The 19,547-nt window shown below is 43.2% G+C and overlaps 1 protein-coding gene and 1 long non-coding RNA gene across 3 annotated transcripts in view; one reads left to right on the top strand and one right to left on the bottom strand.

Annotated features, from left to right (window-relative positions):
• The window catches only part of MARK1 (microtubule affinity regulating kinase 1), a 57,365-nt gene extending 50,549 nt beyond the window's left edge, over positions 1 to 6,816 (bottom strand). For both annotated transcript variants that reach the window (XM_032103042.1, XM_032103044.1), the window contains exon 1: positions 6,477 to 6,816. In XM_032103042.1, coding sequence (XP_031958933.1) covers positions 6,477 to 6,527 — 51 coding nt within the window. In that variant the 5' untranslated portion in view covers positions 6,528 to 6,816. The remainder of the gene's footprint in view (positions 1 to 6,476) is intronic.
• LOC116441305 lies at positions 5,823 to 14,648 on the top strand. The gene is made up of 2 exons (XR_004239007.1): positions 5,823 to 5,970; positions 14,323 to 14,648. It is a non-coding gene; the product is annotated as an uncharacterized LOC116441305 (long non-coding RNA).
• The last annotated feature ends 4,899 nt before the right edge of the window (positions 14,649 to 19,547 follow it).

Below are 19,547 nucleotides of genomic sequence, written 5' to 3'. Positions count from 1 at the left end.
AGCACTGAGCGCAGAGAACACACCAAAGAAAAGCTAATTGACAATGTGAAAGAAATAGAGAAATGCTAACAATTAAACAGGCTTGGTAGTTGATGTGGAGAAAGAGCTTCTTATTAAAACTCAGATTGAGTTGCATTATATTCATTAAACTGAACAATGTGAATGTTTCAATGAAACTTTCCCATTTGCATGGCTGTTTTCACAAACAGTCAACTGTGGAAAATATTTCTTCTTAATTTGCCACTGCCTAGAGCAGAGCAAACATTCAAGAATCAAGACCCAGAAAAAAATTGTGAAATCCTAAAAAAAAATTTTTGGCTATTCTGAAATTCCAGAAAAATTTTAAAAACACACCAACAAATCCAACCACAAAAAGCAAGCATTGTGTTTCCAACAACAAAAAAAAAAATAGATGGTGTCATGACCACAACATAAATAAGCTAAATTTGAAACTTGTCACTGTCTGCAGCAGCTTACAAGTAGTATGGTTAACCTGGAGGGCAGCACAGACTGTAAACATGTATTTTAAAATAAAGGACAGGCTGAAGTTACTAAAAGATAAGATCTAAAGAGAAGTGATAAAATGCTTTTCTCTCTGATACTGCAACATATGAAAAGTTTGCTCGAACTCTCAAGTTGTGAGTAGGCCAATCTGTAAGAAACCTGTCTTAGGGCTGTAGCTGCACTATAGTTTTTTAGCTCCACATTAATTGTAAAATCGTCTCCTTCTTGCATGATAGTTTCTCAATGAATCTGCTTTACTGGAACACTGTTTAAAAGTTCTCTAAAGCATCAGTAAGACATTAAGGTGAGGTCTATCTAAATTCTGAGAACAAGAAAAAAAATTCCATGAATACAACTACAAATTACTGACTGAGAACATGATTTTACAGAAGTCACACTATCTACACTTAAAAATTAAATTACTATTTTTCCTGTGTTTAAACTATTGATATCAAATAGAAGCTGGCAGGAGATTCCTCTGCTAAGCAACAGCAATTGTGATAGTAAAAACTTAACATATTTATGATAGAGACATTTGTTTGCAAATGTAATCAGGTGTCATGGGGGAAAAAAATGCCTTTACTGATGATTGAAACATTTTAAGTGCAGAGTTAAAAAATGTTTAAAATCTCAACTAATATAAACAGTAAGTCCACAGGACCAGAAACATACAATAGTAAAGACCACACTGGTAAGTTTCCCTAGAACATATTCTCCTTGTTCTAGTTCAGTGTTTAAGTCCACTGACCATGTAAGTACAGTTTTCAGAACATCAACCACAAACAATCCAACTTTATGTTTACCTATGAACCTCAAAACCCCTTGGAGTATGAAACAAGTACTACAAGCAAACAGCATTAACTCTTTCTGAACTTTAACACTGTATACTCATTCGTGATGCCTAGAAAGAACACTGAACCATGAAGCTACATTTTCAATGCTTTGTACCAAAATATTCCTCTTTACATAAAGAAAATGAAACTGAATATGTGCATCACCTGTCCCATGACTGTCTGATCCACACAGAAGGTTAACTTCAAAATGAACCTTGCTCTCCCCATGCATAATGTTCTTGCTAAGCGTGTGTTTTCCCCCCACAACACAGGAGCCTGCTCCAGATGTGAAGTAAAACAACAAGTCTGCACCAAGGAAACACAAATCTTCAAAATAAGATTAGGAGAATATACCCTCTTCTTACTGTTCAAACAAACACACAACCTAACAGTGTATTTATGATCAAGGAAAATAATCTTGCAAGAAAAAACATAGGCATTCTTCACTTTGCTCAAGTCCTTCTCCTGTGGATAAGAAAGATACAGCTGTACTCTTGAACCCATAAGGCTTGGAAATTAGGCCATTCTTCTGCTTAAGGCACTGAAGGAAAGAATTCTTGTCAGATACTTTCTCCCACGCCCCCTTTGTCCAAATCAAAACCATGTGTTCTTATTGTGCAAAAGCAAATCCAGAAGGAAAAAAAAATCAGAAAAAATTATACATGGTATAATCATTATCATCCCAACTTGACCACTTCATTCTATCCTCTTATCTTTTGCCCTGTTCAATTTTTTATCTCTTTAAAATGTATCTGTCCTGTAGGCTCCCCTGTCAGAAAGGCATCGTTAACCACACCCACTTGAGCTGGCATCCAAGATGTCACTTTCCCACAGCTAACCCACAAACGGGCGTGCATGTGTCAAAGTTATAATTATTTGTATGATAATGAAGCAAATCACATGATCATAGGTCATTGGTTTATCCTTCTTAAAACCTCCCCTGCCATGATATCTCAATCATTCTTGTACAGCACTGGCTAGGTAAGACAAACCACAATTCCCACATTCCTCCTCGACTCTGGCCAGAGTTATCATCCAGCACTCCTGCCTTGTTTGTTCCTTCTCCCACTGTAAACATGCCAGATCACTCCAGCAGAATTAAATAACTTTGAGGTATTTGAAAAGTACAAAACAAAATAATACCTTAAAACTTAGCTAGACACCACAGCACAAATAAACAGCAATACTTTCACAGATAATAATAATAACTTAAAAGATTAAATTACACTTGCTATAGAGGAAAAAAACCATGTATTCTTCTGCCAGACTTAGAGGTCCTTATATCAGAAAAAACAAACTACAGATTTAAAATTTAAAACTCTTATTAACTTTACTAGAAATATGATACAGCAAGTAGTATAGAGCCAACTGTCGAATCTCTGAGTCTTTTCTTACACAGAGCTCCTCTACCTATGTAGTTCATCTCTTTTGCCTTAATTCAGGAAAACCATTCCCCAGTTTAATGACACAATACAAGGCAACATATTATGAAGGGAAAAACATAAAAGCCCCTCTTTCCTCAATTATACCAGCTCAATGAAAACAGAAGAGATACTCTAGCTAAAAGCTTTTGAATCCTATCCTCCTCTTCTTCCAGCAACAGCAGAGATGAGAAACACAATTCACCCAAACTAACCCCAAGTGCAATTGTTTGAATGCAGTGACACACTACCTGTCACAGCCTACGTAAAACATATCAAGAGGAGGCTGTAAATAGTTACATGTACAAAATCAAGACACGGGGAAATTATTATTTTGAATACTACTCCTACCCCTCACTTGAGAAAATAAATCCAGTAATACACATGAAAACACAGTACTGCCTCCACCCATTAACTTCCCCAAGATTCCCAAAGAACTCTTAGTAAGAATAAGTGTTTGATAATCATAATCTACTTTGCTTCGTTAAACACAGCTTTCATGAAAGAGAAATAACATTTCCAGTGAAAAGTATTTATGGACATATGCTAGGGAAGTTAAACATAGCACTGGGAGATGTCAGGAATAGCAAAAAGTCAAAGAAAAGAAAAAGGGTGTGAAGCTCCACAGGGCAGACCTATCAGTTACACACACACTGATGCTTCACAGCCCCTGGCTCCCTCCACCTGTTGTCTGTCCCTTGCTGCTGGTTCCTGTACTTTTCACTCCAGCTTTCTGGTAAGACTTGATAAAAGTATTATGCTGCCTGATCTTATGCCTTCTAGAATATTTTCAAAGGGCACTGTGGGACAAAAGGCACTAGGAGTTATGGAAACAAGCAAGTTTTTCACCCATCCCACCAGGAACTCCTGTAATTCCTCAAGGAATGTATATTCTTATGATAGGTGCTATAGCCAAGTATTGGAATTTTTTTTTCAAATGGTAACACGCATGCTTGCACACTCACTGAGAAAAGCACACATTAAATTTTATTTATTTTCTATTTTAAAGTACTGAAAGCAGCTGCCAAGAGACATGGGGTGGTGGTGGCAGGGTAGCTCCCCATGATTTCATGCAACAACCTCACCCCATGTGCAGAGCACAGCTGGAGGCGTACGTGGGTCTGTACTCAGAAGCATCAATCAGCTCTCTCTGGGATACAGAGCTCCAGTCTGTCCCTTGGGAGTCACACAATGGAGCAACACTGCGAGATGGCCACGCGCACCAGACAGAAGAAAAGAGCCTCTCCTGAAGATCACCATTAGCTGCTGACGAGAGCTTTGCTAATATACATACTGGAGAACTGGAAATATACACTACAAAGATAGACTTTTTTACCAGGCCAAAACACTGCTCCTTAATTCCTCACTCTTTCCAATTACTTCTCCCTTTAGTTGCAACTTCTCACCACCTCAGTTACTCACAGCTTACTAGCTCGACTTTGTACATCACAAGCCACCAGCATAAACAGTCCCCCAGTCCATTAGTGTTTATTAGCAGAAGGAAGCACATTAAAAGTAATTTAAGAGTCTCACCTCACCCTCACAGAATCCATTTTGAAACAAGGAATGCTGCTGATCAGGAAGTCAGCAATGGACCACCTACTCCTCCTCCATCCTACATTTGCCTCTTTAGCCAAACGTCTTACATAAGGGACACCATGGGTAGCAAGCACAACTTCCTGAGGCTGCCCAACAGGCAGAGCTCGAGGTCTCTGCTCCAAAACCCTGCAGACGTCACACTAATGACAGCACCAGAGTAACTCTGTGCAGATCTGGGAACTTACAACTGCACAGATCTTTGGTACTTATCTGGTTGGAGGATTACATTCATTAGTATAAGGTTGCAGACCTGCACCACGGTTTTCGGAAGCAAATGTGCAATTTTGAGTATTCTGATACCCTGTACAAATCTGGGTGTTTCAGATACCCAAAGCACTTCCTGAAATTACAATAACAAAATAATAACACTTACTACTCCTTAGGTGTCAAAAGTGAGTACTCACAAGTAGCATAATAATTTTTAAATTAACTGCCAACACTTAGAAGTTTTCATTCCATAAAAGATGAAGATAGTCTAAAGTATTTCCATTTGCCTTGTGTAAATTTTGCAAGTCCTATGGACTGTATTACCAGATATATACATAAAAATTTCTTATCCTTTCTTGTCATCTATCTCTCATCTACATTCCTATATACACTTGAAATAGAGAATCATGAGTAACATGTATCACACAAACCTGGAGTTTACCATTTAATTAAATCGAAATTTTCATCCCAAGGACTTGCTCATTCTTACAGTAACACAGAACTCATCAGTCCATGAAGAGTAAGGACAGACCAAACGCATCTATTTGCTTTAACTAAGAATAAGTCTGATATTGCTGTGTCAGTTCCACTGAGTGACTGACACTAAAAGCTCATTATAATAATTCACCACGCTAGGGTTTCACTTCTCTAGCTATATTACCTCTGTTACCTTTGTCTTCCAAATCATCTTCTTACAGTCACTTTTCCTTTCACATCATTCAGAAAGGCACTACTGCTTGGGCTGGTACAGTAACAAACCTTAGGAGCTCCTGCTACCAGGACCAGAGCCAGAACCTCTATAGAACAGATTGATGCAACACAAACAAGAATCTTCTTCAACCATTTCAGCCCACTAGGCCATCTTCCTTCATTACTTACCAATCACTTTCCACACAAATAGAAGGTGGGCATGATTGCATGTGTTACATTTCCTACGACTGCTTTTTCCCCTCCTTCTGCCACCTTCCCAAAGGCAACTAAGGATACACATTGCAAACATACTGCTTTTAACACTGGTCCCCTCTCCCAAGAGGAAAATTTCACACCTCCCACACTACCACCTATGTAAATAATCACCACTGATGGACAGGATCAGACATGGTCTAGCATTCCTCAGGTACATCGTCCATCATAGCCAAGACTAGCTCTTTTCTATGGAAGACCACCACAGCAGAGAACACCACCGTACTCCCACTCCATCGAGTCTGGGCGGAGCAGAGGAGACCGCAAAGATATTTAAACAGAGCACAAAGGAAGATAGAATGAACTCGGGAAGAACCAAGGACACGACCACAGCCTCTCTCAGAGGCAACACAAAACAAAGCAGAGGAAGGAATACAACAACACCAGGGACCGTCTTGGAGGTGCAAACCAAACAAAGAGCGAGTACCGCTGAACCTCAAAAGGTGAGACAAGGCCAAGTGCCAGGCGGTTAGACAGCCCACAAGTGGATATCCCAAGGCAGGCGCGGAGGTGCCGAGTGCGGGGGCCGCCCTAAGGCGGGGCAGGCCGGCTGCCGCCCGCAGGGGCTACAGGCCTCTAGCCGGCGGGGGCCCGCAGCCGGCAGCCCGTGCGCGCCGACAGCCGAGGACATATAAGGGCAGCCCAGCCCGGCCCGGCCCGGCCCAAGAGCGCTGGAAGGGGCTGCGGGAGGGCTCCCGGCGGGAGGCCCGGGGCCGCGGGCGGGCTGGGGCGACGTGGAGCGCGGCGGGCCGGACCCGCCCCGGCAGCGCCGCATGGAGGAGCCTGGGGCGCGGGCAGGCGGCGGTGCCGGCCCGCCGCTCGGCACGGCCGCGGCCCGCCCGCCCCTGGGGCACTCGGCCTGGGCGGCACGGCGGGCTGGGCCGCCGCCGGCTACCGGGGAGAGACGGAAGGAGGCAGGGAGAGAGGGGGGTCCCGGCGCGGCACTCACGTTCTCCGTGTCCCGCTCGTTGACGGTGGGCAGCGGCGTGCGGGTGGACATCGTGCGGGCCGCGGCAGCGCCGCGCCCGGCGCTCCGAGGGGAGAGACCGCTCCTAGGCCTCAGCGGAGCCCGCCGGCCGCCCCCGCCGGCAGCCGGGCGCACACGGCGGGACGCGGGGCCTCCTGCCCGCTACGCGCCCGGCGCCATCGCCTCGCCCGACCGCCTGGCTGCCCCTCCGCCCGCCTCGCCGCCGCCAGGCTCCGCGCAGCTCGGCCGCCGGCTCCTCCTCCTCCCCCGCCCTCCTGCCCGCTCAGGTGAGCGACCGGCAGCGCAGGGGGGCCGCGGCTCCTCCTCGCAGCATCCGGCGGCGGCACCAACTCCGCCTTGCTCCCCTCCCCGCCTCTCCCCTCCTCCTCCTCCTCCTCCGCCTCCTCCCCCTGCCCGCCCCCTCCCCGCCGGCCCCGCCGCAGGAAGCGCCGGGCGGTGCGGGCGGGCGCGGTAAACGCGGGCGGGCGCTGCTGTGGCGCCAGCGCCGCTGTGGCTGCGGCTCCTGCGCCAGCTCCGGCTCCAGCTCCGGCTCCGTCACGCGCCCAGCCTGGGTGAGGGCCGGGCGGGAGGGTGCCCTGGGCCCGTAGATGGAGTGGGACCTCATAGTCAACAAGAGGCAGGACTGATCTCTTCTCTGTGGTGACCAGTGACAGGGCCCGAGAGAATGGCCTGGAGCTCAGTCAGGGGAGGTTTAGGTTGGATATCAGGAAACGGTTCATCACCCAGAGGGTGGCTGGGCACTGGAACGGGCTCCCCAGGGAAGTGGTCACAGCACCAGACACCCTGACAGAGTTCAAGAAGCATTGGACAACGCTCTCAGGCACATGGTGTGATCCTTGGGGTGTCCTGTGCAGAGCCAGGAGTTGGGACTCGATGGTCCTTGCGGGTCCCTTCCAGCTCGGGATAGCCTGTGGTTCTGTGAGACAGGTGCGATGCTTCGCTGAGGGGAGGGCGTGTCTCAGTGCCCCGGGGTCAGGGCCCGCCGGGGGACCGGGCGTATCCCTGCGCCTGGCAGGATGGAGAGGCCTCGGAGAAAGCCAGCGGGGCTCGGCGAGTCCTTGCCTGGGGAGCCCGAAACCCCCTGCGTGTGGGCTGTGGGACAGAGCCCATGGGGTGCTGGGGCTGCTGATGTTGGCTAGTGGGTTGCCAGAGCTGTCCCTCCGTGGCTCTGGTTGTCTCTGGTTACCAGGAGCCTGAGGAAGGGCAGTGGGGCAGCCCTGCCTGCCTCTTGCACAGCTTCAAGTCTGCAATTCATGGACTCTCCGGAGGTTTGTAAAACCCTGTGTCAGCATCAGAGCGTCTGCGTAAATCAAACCATTTATTTGTGCACCTCAGCCAGCCTCCTAGCCTCCTTTACCCAACTGAAGCTGAAATGGGATCAACAAGACTGTGCAGCCCATCTCTCCACTCACGTCCAACCAGCTCACAGTCCTTGAACACTTAACCAGTGACCTCATGTGCTTAAAATTAGAACCATACACGCATTTTTGTCTTTGAGAAGTTACTAGTGTTTACACAACAGCAGCTTTTGCTATACAACCAACCAAACCCTTCACCAAATTCTGAAAAATAATCGGCAAAAAATGCAAACCCTCCCCCAACTTCCCCTGCACCAGAAGCAAAACAGTGGGTCTGAATTTCCATTGCAGCATTTTGACAGATTTGTGTAGCTGAGACTGTAAACATCTTCACAAATTCTGTAAACACAATCCTTGTTCTGAAAGGCCTTCCTTAGGAAAACACTTTGGAAGGCACTTCATGAGTTCAGGAAGCCCTTATGTGCTCATGAAAGAGCACTGACTGTTATACATTACTTATAGATAGCATGTATAAATGCATCTGTATGTATAGGTGAACACGCTAGTAGTGTATGTTTAACTCTGGCTGTATTAATTCTCGTGTCATTCAAGAGGTACCCCCAGCTCCTCAGCACCGGTCGGCACACAGTGGAGTTTTCCACATATTTGGGAAAACAGCTGATGCAGGCACAGGCAGAGAACATCCCCATGTTGTAGGAGCAGTGTAACTGGACTCGCTGTTTGCACATTCAGCATCCTGTTGCTCTGAGCATGCATGATTTGTCAGTCTGGAAATGATAGAGGTTCCCAGCTCATCATCAGACCAAAGCCTCCCAAATCCTGGCGAGGGTCTCTGAATTCCTAGCTCTCTCCTCACATAGCTGGAACTACTGACTGCAAGGGAAATTTTAGGGTCCTTCATTTTACTGGGAACAAAATAATGCAAGACTGGGTTTACTCGAGGTAAGCAGCCATGGTCTAGCTGGCATGCTGAAACAAGTTTGTTGACAAACTGGATATTAACCCAGTTTAGTTGCTTAGCTCATCAAAATGCACTCACTTTTATCCCAAGAAAGAACAAGACTGTCTAGGGCTCTGTGTGGGGCCTAACTCTGCAATCCTTAGTTGGTCAAAACTCCCACTGTTGCAAACCCACCCTGGTAAGGATTTGGGTATGCGCCTGTAGTCAGAGAAGAAATAAGTGTAAGCTCCAATGTCTTCTAAATGTGCTAATGGCACCATCAACTAAGGCAAAGCTTAGAGAGACTTCCTGCCTTACAATTTGAATAAGCTTTGTTCAGTATTTCGTAGGAAGATGTTGGTTCATCAGAAATTAAAAGTGTAATAATGTAATAATTCTTGTTATCTGAAGATCTGCTGTGCAGTTGTTTTGTCCATGATTGTTACTGTTATCATCTTCTTTCATGTTAATAAGGTCAGTCATTCATTTAATAGCTCTGTTTAATTTTGTTGTGTTGTTACTACAGGCTTCATGTTTCCCCCAGGGGGAAGATGTGGGGACAATGACTGAAGAGCTGCATGGCAGAGAAGGTGACCACAGAGATGGTCCTGTCTTAACTCGGTCACTCTCCAGAGAGATAAAGCAGGAGATAGGCAGTGGTCTGAGCACAAAAATGGTCTGGAAGGAGAATGCTTCAAACTGTCTGAGACCTGCAACTAAAATATGCAGAAAGTTATTGCTGCTTCAAGCGGCATTAAGTCCTGCTTGGTGCCCAGCATGAGTTGTCCCTCATGTGGTATATTTAGTGAATGGCTTGAACTTTGGCACTGAAAACGTGGATATTCCACCCCCTTTACAGGACCCAAATCCCATCCACTACTGTAGTAGTGATTTCAGACACTGACTTGAATGAAACCTTTTCCCACAATTTTCAAATTCAATTCTCAACAGCCAAAGGGTGAGAGGTTCAGAAATAACACGGGAACAGGTGACCACTGAGATGTGTATAAAACAGAGGAAAATCATGCTCTTTATTGCCTTTCATTACACCAGGACATCTACTGTAGCATGGAAAACTAAATGAAAGACCTGGCAAATATGAAAGAGTAAAATACCTCCAGCTGCATGCAATAAGGCTGCAATAGCATTATGAAGTCCTGAGGTCATTACAAACTACAGGTACAGGGCTCCATAGATTGTTTGCTTTCATGAGGGACACTGGAAAAAATTGCATGTACTCTGAATATATGTAGACTTTGTAAATATATTATTAGTTACAATCAAGATTCTGATTTTGCTTGTAAGAATCATTAAGAAGTACAGTCTTAGTGGAAAGTTAAATAACTTGTAATTTGCCCTAATACTTTAAACCTGCAAACAAATGAACTTTTTTTTAATAGCAAGCCATACCCTTTGTGGATACTCTTATCATGTATATGCAAAAAACCTCCCTGAAATGTTTAAATACATTTAACAGGCCAGAATTTGTCTCAAGATCAGTTGTACTGAAATTTAGAAGTTAAGTGTGTGTCTTCACTTTTTCTGGGTAACTGAGGATTTTTATTGTTTCAATGCCATTATGAAGAACTGTCCTAAGAATATCCATGTAAGAACTTCATATGAGAACAGTAAATAAAAGCAGCATTTGTCACTGATTAGCTTGGACATCTGGTAGAAGGATAATAAAATCACAGTACAACTTTATAGTTGCAGAACTTTCTTGTATGCACATATTATCCAAGGCCTCTAAAATGGTATCAGAAAATCTCCTCCAGAGGAGAGAGAATTATCTCTTAGACATGTGGGTTGCCAGTGGTCTGAAGAAGCTTGTAAGGGCAGTTGTTCTGTCCCTGGTCATGAGTCTGATGGCTTAAAAAAACAGAAGGGTCTTGTAAACTGGTCCCACTATGTTAAAGATCTCTGCACTGGCTCTTAATAATCATTGCTAAAAATAGCTAGTTTTGACTGTTTCCTTCAGCTTTGATATCTCATCTTTCTTTTGATGCCCCCGGTCTCTTCAGCCACACAGCCAACCTCTTCCCACATCTGAAGAGTTTCAAAAAGGAAACTACAAGCCACTGTAGCACTGAGGTAGAACCACAATGAAACCTGGGGCAATGGCAGCTCTGTGAATTTCACCCCTTGTTTTCTTTTGCTGCAGCATTTTTTGACTGTTGTGGCTTTCAATAGTAGTTTCAAACTTACTTTTTAAAAAAAGTTTCATTTTCTTTCTTTCCTCTTTTTTTTTTTTTTGTAGCTTGAGTTGAGATTAGTATCTTGGCAGAGGAGATAAGGCTTGAATCATTTTCATGCATCAGCACTGACAATATCTTTTTTGCTATTCATTTTTTGGGAAACATTAACATTTTTAGAAAAGACTATCAGAGAGTAATAATGAAAACAGCGTAGTATGTTGGAAGTATCTGTAATGAATATGCAATGTCTTGGTATTCCTTTTATCTGAAAATATTTATTTGTTATGAAAGCATGTTAAAGAGTAAAATAACTATTTAAATCAGGTACTTCATGGTTCCTATCATAGTTGTATCTGAGCTATCACATAAAACATTATGCACCTCTGCATTTGAGCTGGGAAGCTTCCCAAGCTGTTGCTAAGCTGTAGATCTGAGGAGCAGAGGGAATAAATGGTCTGTCCAGGAGCAGAGAGGAAGCCAGGGACAAAGGAGACAGCAGACTCGCTAGAAATAGTCCTTGGGGACCCTCTGGATACAGTTCTAAAACCAGCTTTAGATAACCCCAGGAGATGGGGCAGGTTGGCAGAAAGCCTGCAACAAGATGCTTGGTGATGTGCCATTGATCTTCAGAGGGCCACCAGAGACCAAAAGTGGGGGAAGAGTTGGGAAAGGCAATTAACCTAAGTGGTCACAGATGTTGTCACTTCACATCTGCCCTCTGCAGACTTCAGTGGTGTGGTTTCTGTGGAAACAGAAACTCTGTGCTAAATGGAGCTGCTATCCCTGGCAGGATCTAATTTTTTCCAAAGATTTATTCTACAGTAGCGCAACAAGAACTCCTTGATGCAGAAAGGTGCAGAGCTATCCTGTGGCAGTATTGCATATTCTGATCCAAGGAAAAACGGCTTTTGATCCAGGAGCAATTGCAGGTTTTGTTATGAGTTGATCCAATAAATGATTCTGTAACAGGAAGGTCTCTAACTGTGGCAAAGGCCCTATGTAATCTTCAGGGAGCGTGGGATCAATTTGAACACTTTCCTCCGCCCATTTTAAGGTGACCAAGGAAAGAAAAATTTGAGCTAAACTCCTGACTGCAGCATTTAAGCATGTGTGTGTATATCTCTGTGTGTGAGTATTTTTTTACTTACTTAGGACTGCTTTTTGTAATAGCTTATTTGGTTAGAGTACTTTGTTGAGTGTACTAGGTTTCATTTCTCATTGAGTCACTCTACCACTTTAGAGGCTTAAAATGACTTGGATTGGATTGTGTGATACTTCTTTTCCCATCTTTCCCCTAGCCCGTCCTCCAACCCCCCCAAAAAAGCAGTTGCCTTGTTTTGTTTTCTGCTGACTGCACTTAACTGGCAGAATAGCCTTAATTGACAAAATGACAGGATAGAATAAAATGTTGGAAGGAAAGAACTGACACAGGCGTTCCTGAACTTTTTAGCAGTTCAACCACAATGGTCTGTTCAAATGAATTCATTACTTCCACAAGAGAAAGTAAATTTTATCCTTCCCAGAATTTCCATGTGGAACAAAATGGCCAACAGCCACTGACTGCCATGAGTCATCCTGACCATGTCTTATAGTGGACTGAAGACTAAGCTGAAATCCATCCCACCTTCTCAGAGGTTATCAGGAGCAAAGGAAGGCCATCTGGACCTCCTGTAACAGCTGCTGAGCTAGAGCTGGCAGTAACCTTGACTGCAATAGCTTCAGCCGTGGTTTTAAACGAGGACGGATTCTAGAAGTCTCCTTTAAAGATTCCAAGAGGGTGTAAAACAACCAGATGAGAATGATGGGCAGCAGGGTTCACTTTGAATTGACTAAATGTCTGCACAAAACCAACACCTCAAAGTCAGGTGCAGGTAGAGGGAAGGGAACCTTACTCTGAATTACCTGGCCACTCCTGAGATGGGATAACTGTACAGGGCCTTAGTCTGCCACCAGTACCATCCCCTTGCAAAACCACATCATCTTGCTTTCCCAGCTGGGAAAGGAGGGTGCCTGGAAACCAATAGGAGAATACAGCAAGCAAGAAAATAAGCACGTTGTCAGATCCTACTTTTTAAGTTAGCCAGAGAAATAAGAAACAATGTCAACCTGATTTCCAGAAGGAGATAAAAATAAACCAAAGGGGTTATTTTTAGATGTACCAAGCCATCCAATAACAATTCAGTTTTATGGCATGTACGAATAGGATCCAGACTCTGATTTTGGTCATATTGCTGGAAGTTTTCCATTGGCTTCAAAGATAATTAGTAGTTTCATCAAAGTAATTTGATCAGAATTTGGCCATAGATCTATTGTTCCTTGATGTGATGCACTTACTCAATAAGTTTTAGGGGAAAAATAACGATTAAAAAAGTAAAAAGAAGCAGCACACTGCTCTACCTCACAGTTTTATTGAGGTTTAAATGATTGTAAGTGTTTTGAGAATGAGCAGTGCTGTATGTCTGCTTAGCATTATTATGCATTATATAAATGCATAATATCAGGCGTGCTATTTTCATCTTTGCCCACAGCATGTTAATGACGTCTCTGCAGTGGGATGAAATACAACACTATATTTAATAAAGGTTATGGATTTTGTTTCTATTTCATGTTGTTAGGTGCTGTGCTGCTTCTGATATGTAGGTCACTGTTCAAATCTGTCAGGGGTTAACCGTGGCCAGTCATTCCTATCTGGCCCTCTGCTGCTATGGGAAAAGTTGTTCCCGTCTGTAACTCATCAGCTTAGTTTAAAGTTAGTGAAAATGCTCTGTGATGGTGCCAGTGCTTACAGGGATGGAAGAAAATGCCAGACTTTATTCTGGGATATTCATAGCTCAGCTCCACAGTGCTGTTGATAGGGATGTAAAATGAATTAAGGACATTTAGCTGAAACACTGTAAAGTCCAGCATCATTTAGGAGTATCAAAAAGGTAAGTAAAATATCTGAGAATAAATTAAGTAAGCTAATGGTTTGCTTAAGAGAATAATTTCATTTTTTACACAGGTCTGATGTGTTTGAAATGAAATATAGGACAGAAAATCTCACTGGGGTACCAGAACACTTTCCAGTATTGCTTGCAAGTCCATCTTTGACAACAACAAAGTTTATTTCCATTCCAAAACTAAATATATATATTAATTCTTCAGGTTAGATTTGTGTCTCAAGCCTTACTCTTGACACTGTCCTGTATTTCCATTATTTCCCCTGAATAAGTATATAGAAAATCCACTGAAACAGATCTTAAGGCCTTTTGGTCAGTTTTTATTAAGCTTTTACTAGAAAAGAACTCACAGTACTTCAGATCCTGATGGATAAAAAACAGCTGAGCCCACACCTTTCCCTCTGATTTCCATAGCAGTTGTTGCTGAGTAAGAACTGGATGCATCTCCTGCTCCTGCATAAGGACTGCTGACATGAACAAGTGGGAGGAAGATCAAGCTCCGGCAAGGACGGACTTCAGGAGCTGGTTCGTTCTTCTTTCACACGGATGGGAGTGTCACAGCGCGCTTTCCTGTCTAATCAGTCTCAACATAGCCTTGCACAACTCACCCTGCTTTAAGCTTTTAACCAGGGTGTAGGAGTTCAGAAAAAAAAACCACCTCCCTTCCCCCAAGAAAAATGTAATTGCCAAGATTTGTTTTGATGTAGCACATACAGTAAACTTGAATCACTGAAAGGGAACCACACATTTGTGCGAGTATTTTTTCTTTCCCTCATTTTCATTCCTAGTTAGTTATTCTTTTTATTTACCTCCTAGAGAAAATGCACTAGAGACTGGATCTGACTTCTAGTGAGGCTCATGGTGGAGCTGCCAGGGCCATAATCCCTGGGGCTGTAAGACAGCTCCTCTCTGGTGACCCTGCTGGGGCTAACCCAGTGTATACCAGCAGACAATCTGGTCCCCGTCATCATTAATGCAGACAGTGACTCATCTTGTGGGCCAAAGCAAATGTTAATGCTTAGTAATTATATCAAAATAGTGCATGGTGATAGATTCCGCTCTCGTTGTAATTGTGTTACTAATTACAAGTGCTACTTATTCTTTGTAAGACTCATTTGTTTTAGTACTCTGAGAGAAATCACAAGGTTAGTGAATTTAAGGCTTCAAACAAACAAAAGCCTTGATGTTACAACATGATCTGCACCAAAAGCAATGCATATATATGCAATTTCAATGTCAAGATCATGGTGCTTGTAAGCTCTCTAGACCTCTGGTGAAGCCTACACAGAAGCTGTGAATTTATTCTTCTGCTAACAAGCTCAGAATATGGATCTTGGTTATTATTATTACCAGTACGTAGCATGCTGAGATGTGGAGGACAAATGGCAGAGCAGACTAAAATTCAAATTAAGAAATAAATGAGCATAGTAAATAGCAGGGTGAGAATGGAATACCAAGGGGCAAAGCCAATAAAATATTGTTCAGTTTAGGGAAGATGATCCAACAAAATTAACTGATATTTAACAATCACACACTCGCTGTAGAGTAATTTATTGTGACAGCAACAGGAAAACCACTAATGAATGGCTACAGAAGTGTACTGATTGGTCCCTTTAATATAAATCTAAACCAGTGCCAATGAAAATGGGCATTCCTTGGCAAAACAGAAATACAGGCTGGGAATTGGGGCTGTTCAGCCTGGAGATGGCTCTGAGGATACCTTAGAGCACCTTCCATTACCTAGGGGGGGCCTGCAAGAAAGGTGGAGAGGGACTTTTTACAAGGATGTGTAGTGGTAGGACAAGGGGGAATGGCTTCAAACTGAGAGAGGGTAGGTTTAGATGAGATATTGGGAAGAAATTCTTGACTGTGAGGGTCATGGGGCACTGGCAAGGTGAGGTTTGATGGGGCTCTGAGCAACCTGGTCTAATGGAAGATGCCCCTGCCCATGGTAGTGGAGTTGGAACAAGACAATCTTTAAGGTCCCTTCCAATCCAAACCATTCTGTGATTCTATGGTATTTCTATCTCTGTTACTTATAAAACTTGTTTTACCATGGCACCTGAGCATCTTTCTTGTTACAGTCCTCACATCCCATGCAATTGAGAAGCCTTGGAGCGGGCCCTCAGCAGCTGGCATCCCTGGGAGGGTGGCAGGCTTCCAGGGATGGCACAGCCATGGATTGCCCTAGCCTGAGTACCCGATCCCTACCTTCTGATGGCACAGCTGCTGACACCACTACCTAGCAGTAGCTCTCCAAGCCTTCCCTATCTCATCCCATCCCATCCCATCCCATCCCATCCCATCCCATCCCATCCCATCCCATCCGTCTCTTCACCCTTGCTCTTGGTTTCCCTGCAGCATGACCGTGACACTATCTCAGTCTTCTTTCCCTCTATTCCAATGAGCCTGTGACACTGACGAGAGAAGGTTGGGACTGCTGTTTCTCAGAAGAAAGGAGAGAGCTGTTGCTTTTGGGAGAAGGAAGAAAGTAAACTCTTACTCTTCCTATCCCCATCTGTATTTCATGGATCTTACAAGTTTTCCTCCCTTCAGACTTGCTCAGTGCAACTACGAAACTCACTTTTACCCATCTATCTTGGGATTCTTGGGGAATCTTATGTCCTTCATACTAATAGGAACAGATGCATGGAAAGAATAAATTAGTCCATCCAGAAAGTCTATAGTAGGGGAGACCAAAATTAATCTCACATGCAGTATGTTACCCTGGTTAATTTCTTTATGTGGGACCATATTTTTTACAAGTTAATCCATGCTTCTCTCCTTTTTCTCATATTTTTAGGTCTTCTGAATTCAATAAAAATGCAGCTTTGCTTTCTCTGACAATGTTGATCAACAGAATTTCCCTCGCAAGCATACCTAGGTGGCAGGAAAGTTTTGCAAATATTTGTGCAAGTGTTCACCTAGTTCATAAACTGTATGAATTAACCATGCTGAAATCTTCCTATGGGTTTTAGAGCTGCACAGACAGGGGTCAGAAACGGTGCCATCTAGCAAATCAGGCCAAGCTTTAGGCAGCTGGTCTATGCAGTTGTCCTAATGCATAGTTCATGAATGAGCCATTGGCTGCAATATGTTGGTGTTGGTCATGTATCAAATAATAATGAGCACTGAAGAGTAGATTCTACAAATGAACGAATGGGGCTGACTCCCTCACCTTGGTATGAAGAATGTGTCTCGAGGCCCATGTTTATGGAGCTACAAATTTGTTCTTTGATCTCTTCCCAATAATAAGGCTGAAGGAATGCAATTTTTGTTGTTAATATTTTGCTTAACGTTCGTCTAGGGAAAGGTCGTTAATATTCTGTAGCTATCTCATCAGTCTCAAGGGACATGTCATATACATTAAAGGAGACATATCAATAATTAACATAAACCCCTTCTGATCCTAAAGTCAAATATTAACATCCTCCCTTACTTTTCTCATTTCTTCTTTTTGGTTTTTTTCTTCTTTTTTTTTGGCTTCTGGCAAATTCCTAAAGAACCCAAGGCAAAGAGTGGTAGAATTTTGCCCAGAGATGATGAAAATAATGAGACAGCCATGTGCCTGCCTGTCTGTGGCAGATTTCAGGCATGTAAGTCTGCAGTAATCTCAAAAGTTAAGTATGCAGGGAAGTGCTTTATAATGTGTCATAATCCTGCAGTTAGCTCTAATCAGAAGAATCTTCAATACCTATAAAACAATAAATTTTGAGGACAAAAGGTATTCTTCTCTGGATCAAAGCTGATTCTTTCTAAAAGTCTATTAAAAACTAATTGCCATAAAAATAATACTTTTAAATAAGCATATTTAATTATTTTCAAAATTAAATATAGTTAGATGTTTCTAAAACTGACTTATGAATCTGTACATAAATCCTTGTATTAAAAGCTCCATTTTCATCCTGCAGCGTTTGCATCTAGAGCATTTAAAAAGGTGTAATAGTGCCACATTATCAAAGCAATTCCAAACTCCAATTAAAGAGTACCATCATGTTAAACAGCCATAAAGTTAAATATATGTCCATAATTTGTTAAGTGTAGGCATGAAGGTTTTTTTCCAATGTCTGTGCACATCTGAAAATGGTATCTGTCCTTACATATGTTTATACCTGTATGCATAATAAACTGCAGACCCATAGATTTACTCGGTAGAGGCAAATAGATAGTTCAGATAGATTCCCAAGGCATCTTCGATCACTAATTTTTTTGTCAGTGGGAAGAAACAGGTTCTTTCATAACAATGAAGTAATTGTTTGTTTTCTCCTTGCCATTTTCTTGCAAGAATTAGACATTTTGGGTTACTTATTACCATGAGATAATTCCTGTTGTTCTGCTGAAGGCTCAAGCAAGGCAAAGTGTTTCCTAATTCCCAGAAGGCATGTGTTATCTCGTGGTAACACACACTCACATTGCAGTGTGGCATTTCTCCTTGATACAGGTAAATGGACCATACTGTATCCAGGATACAGCTTTGTACTTCCATTAGAATCTCACTTGTATTTTCCTGCTTGCAAAATACTTTGTCAAGCTGTATAATACAGTAAAAATTTCACTGAGCTCTTTTACCACTGTGATTTTAATAAAAAACAGAGAAAGGCTAAACAGAAACATGCAGCTGCTAAAAACCTCCAGGACTGGCATTTAGGTGAAAGTTGCTGTCTCTGTGCTTGTCCATGTGGGAAAGGATATCGATAATCTCATGCTCCTGATGGCCAACAGTGTGTGGATAGCTGGTTTAGAATATATTGTGAATGTAATGGAAACATGTTATTGTTCAATATTTTCAGGATGTTGCTGTTGAGGCCTGACTATAGCAAGGTTTCCTAACTTCAGTCAGCAAACCAGGCGAGGAGCCTTCTGCAAGTCCTCCTCCCTGGCTGCCTGCATTTCTCAACATTCTCAGTCAGGAATGCATCCAGGATGCATCCCAGCTTTCAGATTGTTCCTTATGCTGTCAGTTCTGCAGTTCGTCACTTAGAAAGATGGAAAAGTCTCTGCAGTGGGCAGCCACCTCACATTACCTCAACCACCCTCAGGGCCAGCTCTGGCTTATTTTTCCACATGTCAGATACTCTGAGGCAGATACTCTCCATGCTGCTAATGTCTGCTCAGGGGAGATGTAAAAACTCCCCTGTACAAGAGGCAGGGGAAGGAAGCAGAGCAAGGCAAGCCCCCCAAATCTGATATTGGTTTCTGATTGCAGCATGTTTTTCTCCTTTCCCAGTGTCATTTTGCCACTCTCAGCTCTTTGAGTTCGAAGTCCACCGAGATCAATATCCAACGGATGCGGCCATGAGAGGACACATTAATGATGGAACAGGGAAAGGACAGTGAAAACAGCCTATTAACTGTTGCACTTGGGGATTTGCCTCCAGAAACTAAGGCCCTTCCAGATTCCCTCAAGAAAGGAATTTGCAGCTACTGGCCACATTTTCTTTCTGTCAATAATTTATTGTATACTGCCAATGAGGCAATGCAGCCCTTTCTTCATGTACAATGAGCTACTACCTTGGCAGATAAAGCCACACATGGCATATTGTAAATGTGATCTTTAAACCCCAAGTTCTTCTGTGTTACAGAATCACCAACAGAGGAATCTTTCTTCTGTTGAGTGGGGGTGTGGATATGGGAAAATT

This window comes from Corvus moneduloides, chromosome 3 (genome assembly GCF_009650955.1).
Source record: "Corvus moneduloides isolate bCorMon1 chromosome 3, bCorMon1.pri, whole genome shotgun sequence".
Classification (NCBI taxonomy): domain Eukaryota; kingdom Metazoa; phylum Chordata; class Aves; order Passeriformes; family Corvidae; genus Corvus; species Corvus moneduloides.
This window is presented reverse-complemented; position numbering and strand designations above follow the sequence as displayed.